The sequence below is a fragment of the Microtus ochrogaster genome, chromosome 1, assembly GCF_000317375.1.
Source record: "Microtus ochrogaster isolate Prairie Vole_2 chromosome 1, MicOch1.0, whole genome shotgun sequence".
NCBI lineage: Eukaryota > Metazoa > Chordata > Mammalia > Rodentia > Cricetidae > Microtus > Microtus ochrogaster.
The window spans coordinates 28,632,243-28,650,495 of record NC_022009.1 but is presented as its reverse complement, the minus strand read 5'-3'; the positions used below and the strand labels follow the sequence as shown (position 1 = coordinate 28,650,495).

The window sequence follows — 18,253 nt, the reverse complement described above, 5'->3', positions numbered from 1 at the left end:
TTAGCTGCCTTTATAAGTTCTTGACTATGTGATATCTGTTCCTTGATATTTGCTCTGGTTCAAACGCCAAGAGTGCCGTGAAGCCATGCCTTGAGTATCTAACCCAATTCCTCCTGCTTACTTTCTCAGTCACCTGCAGGCGGTACGCTTGCATTATTCTGGACTACATCTCCCAAGAGCATCAGCCGAGAGACTCTAATGAAGTGCATTGTGGGTGTTGTAGTCCTAGGTGAGGGCATTGCCATCCGAGCGCTTGCCTAACGCGCTGATTCAGGCGCTACCAATTAGCTGGGGCCATGTCGGTGAGGCCGTGGTCCAACCGGGAAAGCTGATGTGAAAATCATGCACAATGATTGGCTAAGGGATGACATAGGGGGCGTGCCCATGAATAGGGCGGGGCGAGCACGATCATTGGACAAGGAGGTCGGAGCGGCAGCTGGGGATTGGCTGCGCGCTGGGCCAGGGTGGCCTGGGAAGGGGAGAAGAAGGAACCTGAGCCGGAAGAGCTGCTGCGAGGCGGCGGTGAGGCGGTGGCAGCGGCTTAGTTGGTCGCGGCGACCGCGACGGCTCTCGACCTCGGAGAACAGAATGCAGGTCCGCTTCGGGCTGACGCTGCTGCTCTGCACGGTGCTCCTGAGCTCGGCGGCCGCGTCCTCGGGTCAGTATCGGGCCTCGGGCAGCAGGCCCCGAGCCACCGCCCCCCAACCGCGGTGGAGACAGGGCCGAGGGGCTTGGTGGTCTCTGGCCACACCTCGCCCTGTCTGTCACTCGCTCTTGCTTTGGGCTTCGGTTATCCCAGGCCAAAGAGGATGCTTAGGAAGCTGGACGTAAGGCAAGGCTGATCACTCTGCCCACACGTCTCCCACGCAGCAAACTTTAGGTGACTTGTGGCGAATGAGGAATGAACTGATGGGGAGGGATTCCAGACAGCTGGCTTAGACCCACCGGGATTACTCGGTCCTCACGGAGGGGATGTGTGTCCAGACTCAGGGACGCTCTGGGGGTTGCAGTTGACACACCTGGAGCTGTCACTTTGAGCAGAGCAGGGTTCATTGGGACTAGGATGTTGACAGTGGCGTAGAGGCATTGCTCAACACCTGGTCTGTTAGTCTGGTCTTTTACAAGGAAAACCTCTGCTATAATTGTAGTCATTCTCGCCCCCCTCTTAAATAAACTTTCCTGGGAAAATATAACCTCTGCCATGGTGTTTCTGAATTTGTAGATATTGATTTTTTGATTTTTGAGAGAGACTTGGTTCTTTCAAAATGAACAGAAAATAGTTTAGCCTTTTCCTGCAGGTACAAAAATCCGTGTGATTAATTGATTTTCTACCCGGCTGACTTTATACTACCTCTTTGCAAAGGATTTTCCTCGTGAATGTTTTGCTCTGCCTATATCAGAACAGTTACTATCTTAAATATGTTTATTTTAAACATACTAAGAATGTTTTAGGTGTTGGTAGACATTGACTACAGAAAGACTTTGAGATTTTAGTCAGTTCCATTTAACAAGACAGCTGTTGGATGGCTTTACATTTTTTTTTTCTGGAACACTGAAAATATAAATGTCAACTTTTTTTTTTTAACAACAGACATTTTTCCAGATGGTTATTTGAATCCCCAAATTCTCTGTCCTGGTTGTAAATGAAAGCCATAACAGCACCCTACTTCTAAAATTAGAGAGTTAACCAGAATCCCATGGGTGGTGAGTTCTAGATCCCACTTCGAAAGGGGCAAGCATATGGTAATCACTTTACTGCCCGCATTGCTCTGGAGGTCGAGTCTGCTCCATTTGAGGTGACATTTGTGTTGATTAATCAAATCCTTAAAGACTGTACAGTACTTGACTCCTGCAGAAATTTTAGCAGTTACTGTCCAAAAGAAGTATGAAGTGGAGCTGTTGCATGTTTTGGGTAAAGACCCTGATGGACTGTGGACCTTTTGCAACTGAATTCCTCCTCGGGTTTTCTTAATAATACAGTTTTAGCTCTACAATACACCACATACCTGTATGTGAACGAGCTGTATGATACTTCACCCTGAAGTGTGAAGATTCCAGTAATTAAACAACATAGCATATATCCCTCTGAAATTCACTTTGCAAAGTTTAAAGAACATTCAAACATAACAGTTTTTCCTACGTCTTAAAGAACATTCAAACATATCAGCTTTTCCTACATCTTCCGTCGACTGTGCTGTGTGTACTTTGAGCTCTTGGCATTGGCAACAATAACCAGTTGAGAGCTATGCTGAAGTACTTAGCACTCAAGTGTTAAATCTTCAGCTTGTGTTGATATAAGTGGAGTGCAGAGTTTAGAAAATGTCTGCTCTGATTTCCATCACAGTGACAGCCATGCATTTCTGTGGTACAGGTGAAAACTTAGCCAGAACAACAGTATAAACGTGCATGAGGAAAGCTAGGGAAAGGCCAGTGGACCCTGCTGATCCACAAGTTCCACATTGTCAGGTTTAGCCTGCTTTTGGGGTTAAATTCTTGTGTACATGTGGATTTTTTATCCCAATCCTTACTTCGTAGACGATATAATAACTAATTGTTTAACATTTACCTTGTAAAAAGGGATGAAAGTTATCTGTAAATTCTGTTTTATGTAAGGGATTTCTAGGGTTAGGACATCATGGGTTGTTCTGGACTGAGGCATCTGTGTATATCAAAAGATAGCTCTACTCTGCTCACATGAAGTGCAAATACCATATTTAATATGAAGCTTTATAAATTAAAGACTTGGGTTTTTCAGTTCTCATGGTAAGCATGTGGTTGCTTATTTACATAGGATTTTTGCCTCACTTTTGAGATTGTGATTTAAAGCCCAGCTCTTCATAAAAATCGGATTTTTATGATCATGTTTTATTTAATATTAATGTTACCTGGGGCAGGTTGAAGTTACAACCACACCACATAGGCACTGATTAACCAATAAAGCTGGCCCTTATTCCATCATTGTTAGTAAACATCATCTAACATGTTGGCTTAGAGACATGTAAAAGCATGGTTTTCGTATTAGAAATGCTTCCTTTTTCTTGTAAATGAGTAAATTGAGAGGAGAGTTTTTAAAAAGCTATTTCTCCTTAATTTTCTCTCACTTAGAAATATGGCCTTGGTGGCGCTGGGAGCGTAAGCTTATTGGTAGTGTCACTGGGGTGGCCTGGGTTCAGTCCAAGACAGGGTGAGGAAAGACTCAGAGGTTAGGAGAAGGACTGCCTACTGCCTTTCCATTAGCAATACTGCCGGGTATTTGAGGTGAGTTGTATTAATGCAGAAGTTCAGAGAGCATCTTCGAGATGGCTGGGGGTATTTAATTTCAATGTTGTAGTTGCTCCTCGCACCATCAGTGTGAATCAACAGGCACATTGTGGTGTTCCCTTTTGACAGACTAAGAAAGTAGAGGCTGAGCAGGCTTTTCGTATTGAGCTGTGTGTGTCTCAGCTTTTCACACCTCAAATTTGAGGTGACTTAGGGTCAGGAGTTTGCTAGGAGTTGCACCCGTGTCAAGCAAAGCAGAAGCAGGGTGGCTGTTCCCTTTTCACTAAACTCACGGCTCTTTGTGTTTGGAGGTGAACTAATCTGTTTAATGTACATGACACATAGGAAAATGAAAATGTAGTGATCCCCTTTTCTTGGCAGAAGATCCCTGGTCGTGTGCAGTTCCGTATAATAAAAATGAACATGGGTTGTTTTTCAAGGGAAGTTGTACAGTTAGTTAAAGCAGTTCCATTTTAGATGTGATACAGGTAAACGAGACATTTGGAACTCGTCATTAAATCCTTTTGCATTTTTTTCTCTTCTTGCTTTGTATCTGTTGCTGATAAAATGCAATGCCTGATTCAGGCATTGCTGTGCCCTTCCTACTTATGCACAATGTCAGTGTCTTGGATTTTACCTGAGTATGTAAGAGTCACTTACATTACCAGCAACCTTTTTAAAGATGGTACGAGTAAATATCAGCTGCTAAGAGAAAACAACTTTAGCTTATCCTTAAAGCGACTGTTTGGAGTATGTTTTCCTGTTTAGTAGCTGAGAAAAATATTTTGTTGACCAAGTCATCTTAGTGAAAGAAAGAATGATGCAATCCACATGAAACCACCCTGATGACACAAATCCTTTCTCCTGGAGCCGAACAACACACTTTGCTCCTCCAGCGCCTCGCTGTTATCTCTGATTCAGATGCATGTCATTTGTATTCATTTCTATGTATCTGACTAATTTGCACTTGCAGCCGGTCCAGAGGCCTAGTGTGTAGGGACATATCCTAGACAAATTTGCACAGGTGGTGCCTGGTCTTCAGGCCAGGTACTAAATAGTTGGTATTTGTGATTAGCAAATGGCATTAATACATACAACGTTGATACATAATAGATATGGATTTCCTTCCCTTAGCAAGAGATAATACTAAGGATAGTATTTGAACCATTTAGATCTTCAAAAAGCTAGGAGGGAGGATGATTGTTAATTCATGGACCACTACCAAAACTCCATGGGCACTATGGGACTAAGACATGCCATCCCTGCCACCATTACCTCAGACTTGCAGAAGTAAAACATTTGAAGGCCCTCTTAAAGCAGGTGAATCTATATGGTGACTATACTCTACTTTTTTCTTTTGAATTGAAAATATACATGAGGCATAACTTCACTGGAAGACTTATTTTTCTCAGATATGCAAAACAAATACTGCAAACTAAGTTGTCGAAAGTTCAAACCCTTATGGTATAGCCATCAGAAACAAAGTACTGCCACATTTTCCAGTAAAAAGTGGTTTTATAAAATTCCACTGTGAATTTCTCATAGTTTATGGGCACAGGAATAGTAATGCCCCATTCAGGGTAAAATCAGGCCATTTTTAAAAAAGAAGGAAACAGAAGATCATGTCGCTGTTTGTCTTTACATTGGCAGTGATTATGAAGGTCAAGTACTTGCACCTGGCATTGAGTTGTTGCCTGTTTCTCTAGATAGCACTATAAACAGGCACTAAAACTAGTGAAAACAGCCAAAAACCATGGAAAGGATAATAGAAAATATAATTTCTGAGAAAGCTAAACCATCTTTGTGCATTCAGAAGCAAGCTGTCAATAATGACTGGAGTCATTGATTGTTTTTTCTTAACCATAAGCTATTGCTTTTCTTTTTATGTGGATGAGTGTTTTGCTTGCATGTGTGTCAGTGCAGCATTGTGTGCAGTGCCCATGGAGGCCAGAAAAGAGTGTCAGATTCACCAGGAACTGGAGTCACAGTCGGCTGTGAGCCAGTATGTGACGTGGGGAACCAAACCTGAGTCCTTTACAAGAGCAGCCAGGGCTCTTAACCACTGAGCCATCTCCACACACATGCACACTCTCTCTTCCTGCCCTCCCTCCCTCCCTTCCTCCCTCCCTTCCTCCCTCCCTTCCCTCTCTCACACACACCTCTTAAGAAGCTGTTGTTATCTTGGGGCTGAAGAAATTAGTAAAACAACGAAATCCTGCTCTGAATTAAAATAACCTACAGTAGCTCCAGATCCTCAGCAGAGAAACAAAAGAGCTAAAAACCTGGAGTATGAAATTAGAGCTTCATTTTTATAAATTGAGATGGAATCTGAACAAGAGGCTGGTTTAGTGGAGTAGGAAGGGAGCCTTCTGGTTTTCCTATGTGGAAGATGAAGAGGGATTTTTTTCCCCTTAATCTTTTGTGAAATCTTTGAATACAATCAATTTTTAAATAATCTAGATTAACCAGATGGGAGGGGTGCAGGCCTTTAATCCCAGCACTTAGAAAGCAGAGGCAGATCTCTGTGGGTTTGAGGCCAGCCTGGTCTACAGAGTGAGTTCCAGGACAGCTGTGGCTACAGATAAACCCTGTCTCAAAGACCCTAAATAAACAGATAAATAAAGTGGGTTCATTTATCTAGTGACTAGTTATCTGTTGTGTGTTTGTTTCTTCTCCAATTTTTTCACATAGGATTCCTGAAATACTTGGACTCTTGGATAGGGACACATGGGGCCTTTTGTGTACTTTCTAACATTTATAGTTCCCAACACAAAAGATAATTTGTCTTAAAATTTCTTTGCAGATGACGAAAGTAACCAGGATGAATCCATAGATTCCAAGGTAGGTACTAAGGTTTTCACTGAACAAACTAAAGGAGTTATACACTTTAGAAAGGGCATACTAATTCTGAGTCACAAATTCAATTAAAGATGATACCTATATTAATTCTAACTCTTTTCATTTAAAAAAAACAAAAAACTATATAAGAATAATGAGAATTTCTTTAAGGGGTGCTGGCTGTTAGGATCACTTTCATCTTAAATTTGAATAATGTGTGTGGATGGTGGACACTCACACAAAGACAGCGTTTTTAGTGCCCAAAGAAAGATGGATTTTATATCCTGTTTTTCTTCTAAAGTCTCATGTAGTTCAGGCTGACCTCAAACTCACTATGTAGCTGAAGGTGACCTACAATTTTCCATCTTCCTGTTTTTGCACTCCCAAGTGCATTGCAGATGTGCACTTTTTTGTTTGTTTGTTTGGTGAGATAAGGTCTTACTCTATAGTTTAGGTTGACCTGGAACTCACTATGTAGACCAGGCTGGCTTTGAACCAGGCTGGTCCATGTCTCTGTCTCCTGAGTGCTGGGATTAAGAGTACACATCACAGTATCACCATGCCATCTGTTCCACCTAAACAGATTAGGAAATGCATGTCCTCGTGGGTTGCATAATTATAGCCAGTTCTCACATACCCGGGGAGGGCTGCTGGTTCTGAACACAGATCTCTAGATTAGACAGAGTAGAGATCCAAACAGGAAGTCATAATACAGAGTTACCAAGGGCAAGGATAAAGGAGGAGTGCATGGAAGGAAGGGCATAGCCCCGTCTTCCGGGATTAGAGAAGGCTAATGAGAAAGTAACATCTGAATTGGAATTCAAAGCTAGTTGCAGCCCCAGCTCGGATAAGCACATCAGAGCCTATAGCCGGGTGGAGCTTGGCATGCCTCAGAACTGAAGGAGACACCTGTAGACACCTATCAGAGCAGCGGTCAGATTGGATTGGGGAAGTCGTGGTACAGATGATGAGTAACAAAAACACTTTCTCTTCTCAGAGTTCTTTGCCAGCAGATGAGTCAGTGAAGGACCACACCACCACAGGCAGAGTGGTTGCTGGGCAGATATTTGTTGATTCTGAGGAACCAGAGGTGGAGTCCCCTCTTCAGGATGAGGAAGAGAGCCCCAAGACGGAGGAGGAAGGCAGTGCCACCGAAGAAATCAGCTTTGTAGACTCTCCAAATCTAAGCAGTAAGAGCTATGAGGAAGCAAAGAGAGCCAGGAAGCCAGGTAACCTTGTCACTTTGATTTCACGTGATGTCGGAAAGAGACTCCTGGAACTTTAAAGCTAGGGAACCTAGACAAATGCTAGAGCTGATCTCGCTGATTATTAACCACGCAGAAAGAGCAGAGTGTGGTTTGTAGGGTTTTCAAGGTTTTAGCCAATCAGATATTCACTGTGGTTTCATATTACATGACCTAAATTCATTGATAAAATTGCAAATATTTTCTATTAATATCTTGGCATATTTGTAGACTAGCATGTAAATTTCTTTTAAAAAAATGAAATTATATGCCAAGGTGGGAGGGAAAAAAAAGAAGCAGAGTTTCCAGGGTGTTTGCAAATTTTGTTAGAGTTTTTACTGCCATTTTCACCATCCTGTAAGTTTTCAGTCATCCTAGGTAATCTGATTTAGGTCTTCCCCTCTCCCATTGAAAGTGAATTCTAATCATCTTCTCACCTGAGCCAGCTTCACAGCTTTATGTTCAAAACTGACCTTAAAACAGTGTGTGGGGTAAGTGTCTGTCCTTTTAAAATTTGGTAATGTCCACTCTGCCATTTACTTTCTTACATTATGGTTGACCACAGCAGCACTTGCTTCAACTCCAGCCACAGTCAGGAATCGATCCCAGGTGAAACTCTGCCGTACTCATTGATAGAAAAATCATTTCTCAAAAATTAAAAGTGCTTTATTCCATCAACTAAAAATAATGTTCAACATTATCCTAGAATATTCTGACAAGCTTTCACCAGGCATATATATACAATTTGAAGTTCTTTGTTTTTGAGCATTAGTAAGAATACAGAGAAAAGAAATCAGTGCAGGTAATTTTCATATGCTCACCGGTTGGTCAGTATTTCCCCACACAGCAAGCAAGCAGTTCTGCAGTGGGTGTCGCACTTGATGCTGCCTGCTGTCCTCTTTTTATCTCAGTTCTGTCATTCTACCTGGAGATAGCATCGGATCCCCCAGGTCGAGGGCTCAGCCCCACAGGATTGCCCCCTGCCCCGCTCACATGCCAGTTACCTGTGCTTCTGACGATCTGCAAGCCAGAGTTCTCATGACATCATCCTTAGGTTCACTTCATGTGTTAGAGCAGCTCAGAAAACTCGGGAATAGATCGTGTTTACCCATCTGTTATGAAGTATGTTACAAACTGTTAAAGACGGCACTGAAGAGTCGGATAGGAAGTGTGTAGATTGAGGTAGAGGAGAAGCAGAGCTTCCTTGCCCCTCTGGGTCCACCACCCTCCGGGAACCTCCATCCTCGCAGCTGTTGAGACCCTCTTGGAACTCAGTCCTTTGGATTCCTATGGAAGAAGCTTCATTGCCTTCTGCTCCTCTGATGTAGTGGAAGAAGCTTCAGCCCTATGATGCATGGTTAGCTCCCTAGTTTGGTGACTTAGGAGCCCTGGCTCCCACTGACTTTGGTATATAGAAGGGAATTCTCTGTCTCCAAGAGAATCTAAGATTCTAGGAACTGCATGTGAAGAAACTTAGAGGAAGAACAAATAGGCTTTTTACATACGACCACCTCATGACAAACCCATGACCTTTAGTTATTCCCAGTTCACGCTGTACAGCCATTCTTATGGCTAATATGACCCTGCCTAGGCACCAAGGCTATTGAGCCTTTTCAGTAGATGAGTTTAGGAAACTTAGTGCAAATTAAGTATTACAGGCAAGATAATGAAAAGGGTTTGATTGACAAATTGAACTTCTAAGAATCCGAGTTCTTATCCAGTGCCAGACATGGTGCATATTTTCAGAGTCAGCTGCCACAAGACACAGAAAACGAAGACAAGTCCATGACACCAGGGCTCCTTGCAGCGCCTTCTTTGCCCCATCCAGAATGGGCTCTAGCCAGGTCAGTCTGTACTAGACTCCAAGGGACACTGTGAATTGTCACTTCCACAGAAGAGAGCTGTGTTGGTTAGCTATCTCCTGCTCATTCTCTGATAATAAAATTTGAGATATCCTTTAGGATAGCAGTTCTCAGCCTGTGGGTCACAACCCTTTGGGGGGGTCAAATGACCCTTTCACAGGGGTCACATATCAGATATCCTGCATGTCAGATATTTTTAGCATTACGATAGCAAAATTACAGTTATGAAGTAGCAGTGAAAATCATTTTATGTTTGGGTATCACCACACCCTGAGGAACTGTACATTGGGAAGGTTGAGAACCACTGCTCTAGAAAGTGGGGCCTGCATACATTTGAGGCTTGTGTAAATGAGCATCTGGGCAGACCAAGTCCATCCTGCTAAAATGTGCCAGAAGTCAGTACTGTGAAACTTTCTGGACCTTTAACATACTTGATGGCCAGTCTGTCACTATTGTGTTTATAAGAAATTCTCACCAAGTCTCTCTTTTACGCCAGTGAAAAGACATAGCAGATAAGGATTTCTTTTTTTTTTTTTTTTTTTTTTTTTTTTTTTTTTTTGCAGATAAGGATTTCCAAATCTTTTTGGTTCCAGGATGTATTTATTAGGGATTTGAAATAGTATTATAACTATCTCTTTCTTATGCAGTTTTCTGTGGGTGGCTTTACCAGCAACTTTATAAACATATTCACCTGTTCAGCTTGTTTCAGTAATGATTTTGATTGATTTTTAAATTCATAATACACAAAATCATATGCGCTTATACATATTTAATATGTAATATATATTGCATAAGTTTGCATGGCTTTGTGTGTTCCATTCAACTACATTAGAATTAGATTCTGTTACTGTCCCTCTAAGTTGTTCCTTTTGTCAGCCTTTGGTTCATGTTCCTGCTGTGTTAATCTTCCTAACTTTCAGACTTGACCCTGCTTCCTTATGTACAGCACTGCCTCCCATGCCTTCCGCAGTGAGGCACACACTTGTTGGCATGATTCACAGAATCTGGCATGGCAGCACCTCTTCTGTGCTCTCACCTGCAGCTCTCCCTAGAACACCCTCTTCTGAATGTTCCCCCAAGTTTGCACGCAGTGCAGTCTGTGTCCTGGGCCTTTCCACAGGTTACCCTCACAGCTTAAAATGCCCTCTCCACCCCCTTGAACAAACCCAACACCAAATTTCTGTTCCCCTTCAACTACTCTTTGTGCAGCAGCTTCTGCACCACCCAAGGGTAAGAGCCTCCCCTGTGGCCCAGGCTTTCGCTCTTTTCTCTAAAGTCAGTCCTTGACAGCAGGCAGAGTGAACTTTCTGCTCGTGCTCTTGGGTTCCTGGCATCTTAGAATCCAAACTTCTCACCTCCTCCAGCTTTCTCTTCTGCTGCGCCCTTCTCCCACATGACCCCAGCCACATTTGCCTTCGTACCTCTCCTTGAATGTTTCCTACTGTGTCAGCAAGACCATAGCCCCCCGGTTAGTATTCACTGGGAAGAATCTAAGGACTTAAGCATGTAGATGTATTCATAGGTATACTCCAATAAACTAATTTTATACAAACACACACACTCACTGTGGTGTGCATGTGCCTCTCCCCCAATTAATTAATTTTAATTTTAAAATGCAAATCAAAATCAGCAAAGGAAGAAGTACATGAAATGGAGTAGTCTCAGGGAGCTTCTAAGGGTCCTCTCTCAGGATGTCTCTCCAGGTGCACCTAACCTTCCAGCAGTCAGTTATAGTAACAAAGCAAGCATTAGCGTCCCTCAGAGTAACCTAGGCTGGGGCTGACACAGTACCTGAAGTTTTTTATTAGGAGCTGGGCAAGGTGGCAACCGCGTACCTGGCATATACCAAAATTGCGGGCATGCAGAGAGAATGCGCGTGTTCATTATGAATCCTACTGTTTGTATAGTTTGAGTGAGCCACTCTGAGCAGGCGGGATGGTGGGATCTCATCAGAAATCAGTAATTTCATACATGCCAGCTAAGGGCAGCCTTTGTCAGCAGACCCTTTCAAGGACAGAATTTAGGCTGATACGCTAATTCTTCTCCGCTCAGTCTTCACCTCTGTGGTCACTGGCCAATGGCATCTGTAGATCTGAGGTGTTATTAGTAAGACCCAGCGATGGTGAGGCCAGACTACTGCTTTACTCCCTAGGAGTTCTGTTCCTAGTGAACTACAGCAAATGCTATTCATTGTAATAGATCTGTTAGAAAGCCAGGTAGCTTCCTCCTTAAGTTTCTATATTAACATTTTGCTTTTTAACCTGGCCCAAAGCATCAGTTCAGACACAGTTTTACTATGTCTAGTAGGTTGAGGTAGACCCGGCAACCTTTCAGGGTTGAGGCAGTGTTGTGAGACGTCCATGTAAACAGACCTGACAATGGACTGTTAAGCATGAAGCGCATTAAGTGTCACAGTGTGACCGTCCTTCTACCATGGTGGCTTGCCTTCACCTTCCTAGTCTGGCCCTTGGTTTCAGAGGACTTGCTAGGAGGTTTGGCTATACCGTCGATAACCCAGTCCATCTGCCCATGAGTCAGAGAAGGATCTGGAAGATTTCTGTGTGGGAAATGAAACCTTGGGTCACCTACCACCTTCTCATAGCTAGCCTGTCTTTAGGACGGAGTAGCAGCTTCTAGAAACAGTTTCTGGAGATCATGAATGCCCTCTGCTCCCTCTGCCTCCTCCATGCAGGAGTTTCAGTTTATTTGGTTAGAAAATCAGTAATTTCATTCAGAAACCCTAAGTACACCTTTTTTTCATCCATTCCCTAATTTCATCTGTAGCATGTGTCTGGAGGGTTCTATGGAAGAGGCACAGAACAGTACAGAAAAACATTTGTATAACTTTGCCAGGAAAACGGTGCCCAGAAACTGAACACAACAAAATCCTCAGTTTTCAAACACTCTGGAAATAAATCCGTGTTGTCTCTTACACATTCACCTTGATCGTTCTTCATTTATCAGCCCATTCAGAGGCTTTCCCTGAGCTGTGTGCAGCAGGAAGTGGGTCATCAGTCCATTGCATCACACTGCAGGGAAGAAGCCCAAGGGTCAGCAGCAGTGAGACTTGCTCAGCAGGAATCAGGTCAGCCTGCCTAGAGTGAGCCAGAGGATCATGGTCTCTGCTATGTACCTTCTCCAAACCTGTAACTTCGACCAGTAATCACAAGTTCACAGTGCTGTCTATACCAGAAGTGGACAAGCCAGTCGGGAGCTGGATTTCAGAGGGTCTCAGCAGCAAATGAGCCCTCCTCTGCGAGCATGTGAATGTGGCCATTCAGGCCAACCAGCCTTCCCAAATGAGACTTTTTCACAGCTGTGGGCCCCTGAGCAGTGTCCTGAATGTGTGCCTGCAGGAGCCTCAGTGCTGTTCATTGAGCTCATTCCTGCTCTGAATGCGGCACAGCTCCCACTGGGGCTGCAAGCCCGTCCCAGGCAGTATTGACTTTTGGCTCAGAATCAAGTTCGGGTAATTAAGGCCTATAAACCCAGGGCTCAAAAAAGGCCAGATGTTAGCAGCCTCAGAAGCAAGGTGCTTCAGGACCAGGGAGTTGAATAAGCCAAGCTTTCCTAAGCCCTTTTTATCTAGTCAATCTTTAGAATCCTAACTGGCCTACTCAAAATATATTCAAGTTGGAAAATCATCTGCCTCTAAGAGATCAGACTTTGACCAACTCTGGTGACATGCTTTCAGTCCCAGCACTCTGGAGGAAGAGGCAGACCTGGTCTACATGGTGAGCTCCAGGCCAGCTATGGCTATGTAGTAAGACCCTAGTCACTAAAAAAGGAGGGAAGGAGGGAAAAGTCAGACTTCGGCTTTCACAGGAATGAATTAGCAAACACAACCTGATTTTTGAACTCTACATAATATCTCTGTCTGTCTTGTTACCAGTCTCAGGGTTTAAATTCCAGCCTGTGCTGCTGGGAAAAACCAAGTTTTGTCTCAGTAACATATTTTTTCTTCAGTTTCTCTTGACCACAGTGATACATCTAGCATTTATAAAGTCGTAAGTACTTAATATTTTGTATGAACTTTTAGCGTATATCCAAGATGTCTAAGCGCTAAACGAAGCTCCACTAAACGTCCTTTTTCCTTTTCTCTCCTCACTGCTGTTTAGGTATACCCTCGCTAGTTCAGAGCAGCCAGAGAACACCCAGCGGCCTGACTACAGAAAGGAAGGCTGCCGCAGCAGTGAGGGCACCTAACTAAACCTGCCTGCAGTCCTTTTGTCCTCTGGCTTAGCTGCCACCTTTCTTCAGCCCTGGGGCCTGATTTAATCCTATCCCCACCCTATACACACTTGCATGCTCTCTTTTAGAGGAGAGAACAATGTCAACTTTAACATCTTTATCCAGCCTGGAGAATTTAAGGCCCATCAGAGGACAGATCATAATCAGAACTTTTCATATCAACTAAGCTACTCTTATTTTTTCCCTTTCTGTAGCCAGTAAAACCAACAGCAGTCAGGAGATCCAAGCCCACTCTCCTAGAGTTAAAACCCTTGTTTTAAGCTCCCACAGGTCACTTTTCCTCTCATACACACAGAACCTCAGTGGCTACCTCGTATGGCTCCATAGCCCACCTACCTGTGCACCAAGCTTATCATGCCCTGCCCCTTCCCTCCTCTTCCCTCGCAGTGCAACAGCACATTTCAGGGAGAATTGGCCATTCTAGTAAATCCCACGTGAGAGGTCAAGGCATCGAGGTACCCAAGACTGTTGGTGATTTGCTATAAGGAATCAGAATACTTGGCCAGCACTTACGCAGCAAAGGGATTCAAAGCTGAGTCAGTGAAGGGAAAGGGTGCGTTGTGGCCAAGTGGAGGAAACCAGACACGAATGCCTGAGGTCCTCTCCCTGGTTGTCAGCATCACCAGAGTCCCAGTCTGCGCCTAGTCTGCAGTTTAGAGCAGATACTGCTCTTGCAGCCAACCTGGCCAGCATCTTTGTCAAGCAGCTCACAACTGCTTGTAATTCCAGCTTTCTCTTGTCTCCTTAGGCACTGCACTCATGTGCACATGTCCCGTACACACACACACACACATCAAAAAATGAACTGGAGAGACAGACGGACAGACATAATGTATAAACACAAAATGTTATCTACTTGCAGTTTTGGTCAAAATTGGGAAGAGAGAAATTCTCAATCTGTCAACACCTAAACAATGTAGCAAGTTATAGGAAAGGTGAAACAAAAGCCAGCCAGTGTGCACAGGTAGATTTGGGCGATGTGTCTTGGTTATTTGAACTGGAAGCTAAGTCTTTTCTCCTGGCAGCTGGGCCAGGATTAGGGAGGACCAGTCATTTAAACTCCATATGGTATTTGCTGTGGGGAGGTGGAGCTGAAGAACACTTTGGGCCTAAATTCTCAGGGCCCCATTTTCATATAGGATTCACTTGACACCTCCCAGTGCCCATACACAGAGCACATTGGGGGGAGCACATGAGGCGCTGCTAGCAGGGAAGCTCATGAGAGACCTAGTATTTGGTGTTTTGTCTGGGAACTAGTCATTTATTCACCTTGGCCTCACATGTGCCAAAACTGTAGACTCCCAAGAGCAAAACAGGTGTAGACGATAAACCACATTTATATAAACATGTGAGTCACATGAATGTGTCTGGGGCAAGGGAGCCATTTTTGTGTGTGCGTGTTTGCAAATATAAAGGAAAAGCTCAAATTTTCCACAAAGCTTCATTAGCTGGAAAAAAAAAGAGTTTGAAGTGGTAGGCAAAGGTGATTGGGTTTCCTTTACATTTGCACACTATCTGGTCGTTTTATGTCATAAAAAAAAAAACACATTTTCCCTTATGGTAAAATAAAAATACGGAAATAATAATTCAGTAGAATAATCATCTTGATCTGGCTAATACAAGTTCAGAGAAGGTAAATTGCTGGCTGTTACAAAGGTGTTTCTACTTTGCTCTGGGGAACAGAGAAGGAACCTTCACCTAGTTGGGGTGAATCATAGGCAGTGGCTTCCAACACACCCAGCTTTGATGGAAAGGATTATGTTGCTGTTGACCGTAAACATTACTCTCCTTCCAAAGGGAGGAAGAAAGCTTATTCTAAGCCAGGTGTGAGTGGCCAGGGCCTGGAAGCACTGATTGTTCCCCTGTAGAAGTGGCCTCATCGAGTTTTATAGTCACAATAGAAACCACAAATCAATGCATTATTTTAACCACATGGTGATAATATGGGGCTATCTGGTTAGGAGAGAGAAAACAAAGTGAAGAAATCTGTTACAGGTTCAGATGTTATCTGACAGCATTTGTAGCTTTTGAGCTTGTGCAAGCTAATGGTCTGCTAAGTTTATGTGTGTCAGAGATTTTATCTGAGGGTCGAAAGGATGTTACGAAAAGGGCGCTCTAGGGGACAAAGGAAACCCTTGACATTGGACCTGGAATATTCCACCTCTCCGTGATCGATCGTAGAATTCCTTTATTTTAGAAGCAAGTTGTTGACTTTCATTATTCATATACTTGATAGAAAAGGGAACGTGGAAAACAGGGTAGAACTGTGGCTCTCAGCCTTCCTCATGCTGTGACCTTTTAGTGCATCTCCTCATGCCGACCCATGACGTGACCCCCAACTATAATGTTATATTTGTTGTTACTTCATAACTAATCTTCTGTTATAAACCATAATGTAAATATCCGATATGTAGACTATCTGATAATGTGACCACTGTGGAAGGGTCATTTGATTCCCCAAAGGGGTTGTGACCCACAGGTTGAGAACCAGTGATTTAGAGTCATATGAAAAAGAAGTCTGGGTAGGTACACGCCCCTTTACCTGCAAATCATGCATGGCAGCTGTGCTTGCCAGATCCCCTTTCATCACACTTGGAGCTGCTGACTGAGCAGCAAGAGCAGCAGGTCTTGTACTACAGGATAAGTGGCATCTACCTGATGCCACTGAGTGAAAGATTGTTTTCTCCCAGCTTAATGAAAGTGTTTCTAAAATTAGTATCTTCAGCTGCGTCTCTTGTTTAAACTGTAAAAAAGGAGAGATGCCTCTAGCCTCTCAGAGGAAGGTGTCAGGAATAAATAACAGCTGTCAGCTCTTGAACTTATTATCTGACATGACAGGGGCCATATTAAATAGTCTAGTAGGAGCTACAGTGCGGGGGGGGGGGGAGCTAGTAACAAAACCCTCAGTAAACATGGTAAGTACTCTAACAAAGGGCTTCACAGAGGAATATGTGAATGATGAATTTTGCCTGGGGAAGCATTATCCAGGTATAACTTTAGATAACTGAAATTGCTGGACTTCATTCAGAAAAAAGAAAAATTGTCCTAGCAGTAGAGACCTAAGTTCCCTTATGTCTGCTTGGTTTTGGTTCACTCCTTAGAGCTCTTTGGTTGGGTCTGTTGTTTTGTTTAGTTTTGCTTTGCTTTGCTTTTTGAGACTCTAGTCTCAGACTCAGGACAGCCTTTAGGCAGTTTCCTGGTAGACTTTGAAACCATGCTCTTTTATCTTAAGAACTCAAAGTCTAAGCTAGACGCAAGTGAATAGTCAGCCAGGCTCACTAAGTGGACGTGGCCTCAGGTCTTTTCCAGTCAGACAGCTCTGGCTCTCCTCTGGCTCCCGTTACAGATGCCGCAGGGTGTCTCTTTGCCTTCACATTTAATATAGCTGAAGTTTGACGTTGTTGAGTCCCTACATCACAAAAGTGTTCATTTAGACTCTTGCTCTTTTGGTTTTTTGTTTTTTCCAGTTTTGACTGCCATTGAAGGTACGGCGCACGGGGAGCCCTGCCACTTCCCTTTCCTTTTCCTGGAGAAGGAGTATGATGAGTGCACGTCAGACGGGAGGGAAGATGGCAGACTGTGGTGTGCCACCACCTATGACTACAAGACAGATGAGAAGTGGGGCTTCTGCGAAAGTGCGTACTGCCTAAGTCGGGCCATGCCCTGTTGTTTTATGTCTAGGGAAGCATTCGGAAGGCATTTTCTAGCTGTCCTTTTCCACGTGGATCAGTGTTGGTGAAATGCTCACAGCCTTAGAGAACAACTTAAGAGCTGTGAGCAGAAATATACTTATTCCAAGCTGTCACTCAGCCTTTCACATTAAGTCTCACTGATTCACATGTAGTTCTTCTATAAATCCTTGAGGCGGGTTATTGAACTAATTAATACAAAATAATTCATCAATTATGGAAGCTGACAATCACAGCAAAGGTTAATAGTAGTTAGAAGAACACCAAAAAATACCATCTTTAAAAAGCTTTGAGTGGCCAGGTGGTGGTGGCGCACGCCTTTAATCCCAGCACTCGGGAGGCAGAGGCAGGCGGATCTCTGTGAGTTCTAGTTCCAGGACAGGAACTAAAAAAGCTATGGAGAAACCCTGTCTCCAAAATAAAAAAAAAAAAAAAAAAAAAAAAAAGGCTTTGAGTTGACTATGCTATGCTTATGTAACACTTGACATACGTAGTATGTTTAACCACCCTGTGTGTAAATGCTGCCCTCTGCTGGAAAACTGTGTTTGGAAGACATAGCAGTGTGGTTCCAGATACCATTTCTAACATGGTGGCTATAGCCTCCTAAAACAGCATGAAAGCATGAAACATAGGCAATCTTTAGATGCGGGCCACTATGACTAGTTTAATATGTCCGACTTTTTTTTGCTTTTTCTTTCTTTCTTTTTTTTCCCCGAGACAGGGTTTCTCTGTAGCTTTGGAGCCTGTCCTGGAACTAACTCTTGTAGACCAGGCTGGCCTCGAACTCACAGAAATCTGCCTGCCTCTGCCTCCCGAGTGCTGGGATTAAAGGTGTGCACCACTGCCACCCGGCACAGGTTTTTCTTTATTACAAAAAGAATTCATTTCTCACTGTCTTATGATGAGTTCTGTATTCTGTTTTAAAAGTTGCATTCAAGCAGCAAAATAGTTTTTTTTAAACCCACAGCTGTTCTGTGATTTTTTTTCAGTGTTATATTAATGAGTATGAAAAATAGAAAAATAGGGGGCTGGAGAGACGGCTTAGTGGTTAAGAGCATTGCCTGCTCTTCCAAAGGTCCTGAGTTCAATTCCCAGCAACCACATGGTG

General features: G+C 43.4%; 1 protein-coding gene across 1 annotated transcript in view; it reads left to right on the top strand.

Moving 5' to 3' along the window:
• The first annotated feature begins 472 nt into the window (after window positions 1-472).
• Window positions 473-18,253, top strand: part of Sel1l (SEL1L, ERAD E3 ligase adaptor subunit) — a 44,370-nt gene continuing 26,589 nt past the window's right edge. The window contains exons 1-4 of the mRNA XM_005343421.3: window positions 473-658; window positions 6,065-6,102; window positions 7,097-7,328; window positions 16,924-17,091. Coding sequence (XP_005343478.1) covers window positions 589-658; window positions 6,065-6,102; window positions 7,097-7,328; window positions 16,924-17,091 — 508 coding nt within the window. The 5' untranslated portion in view covers window positions 473-588. The remainder of the gene's footprint in view (window positions 659-6,064; window positions 6,103-7,096; window positions 7,329-16,923; window positions 17,092-18,253) is intronic.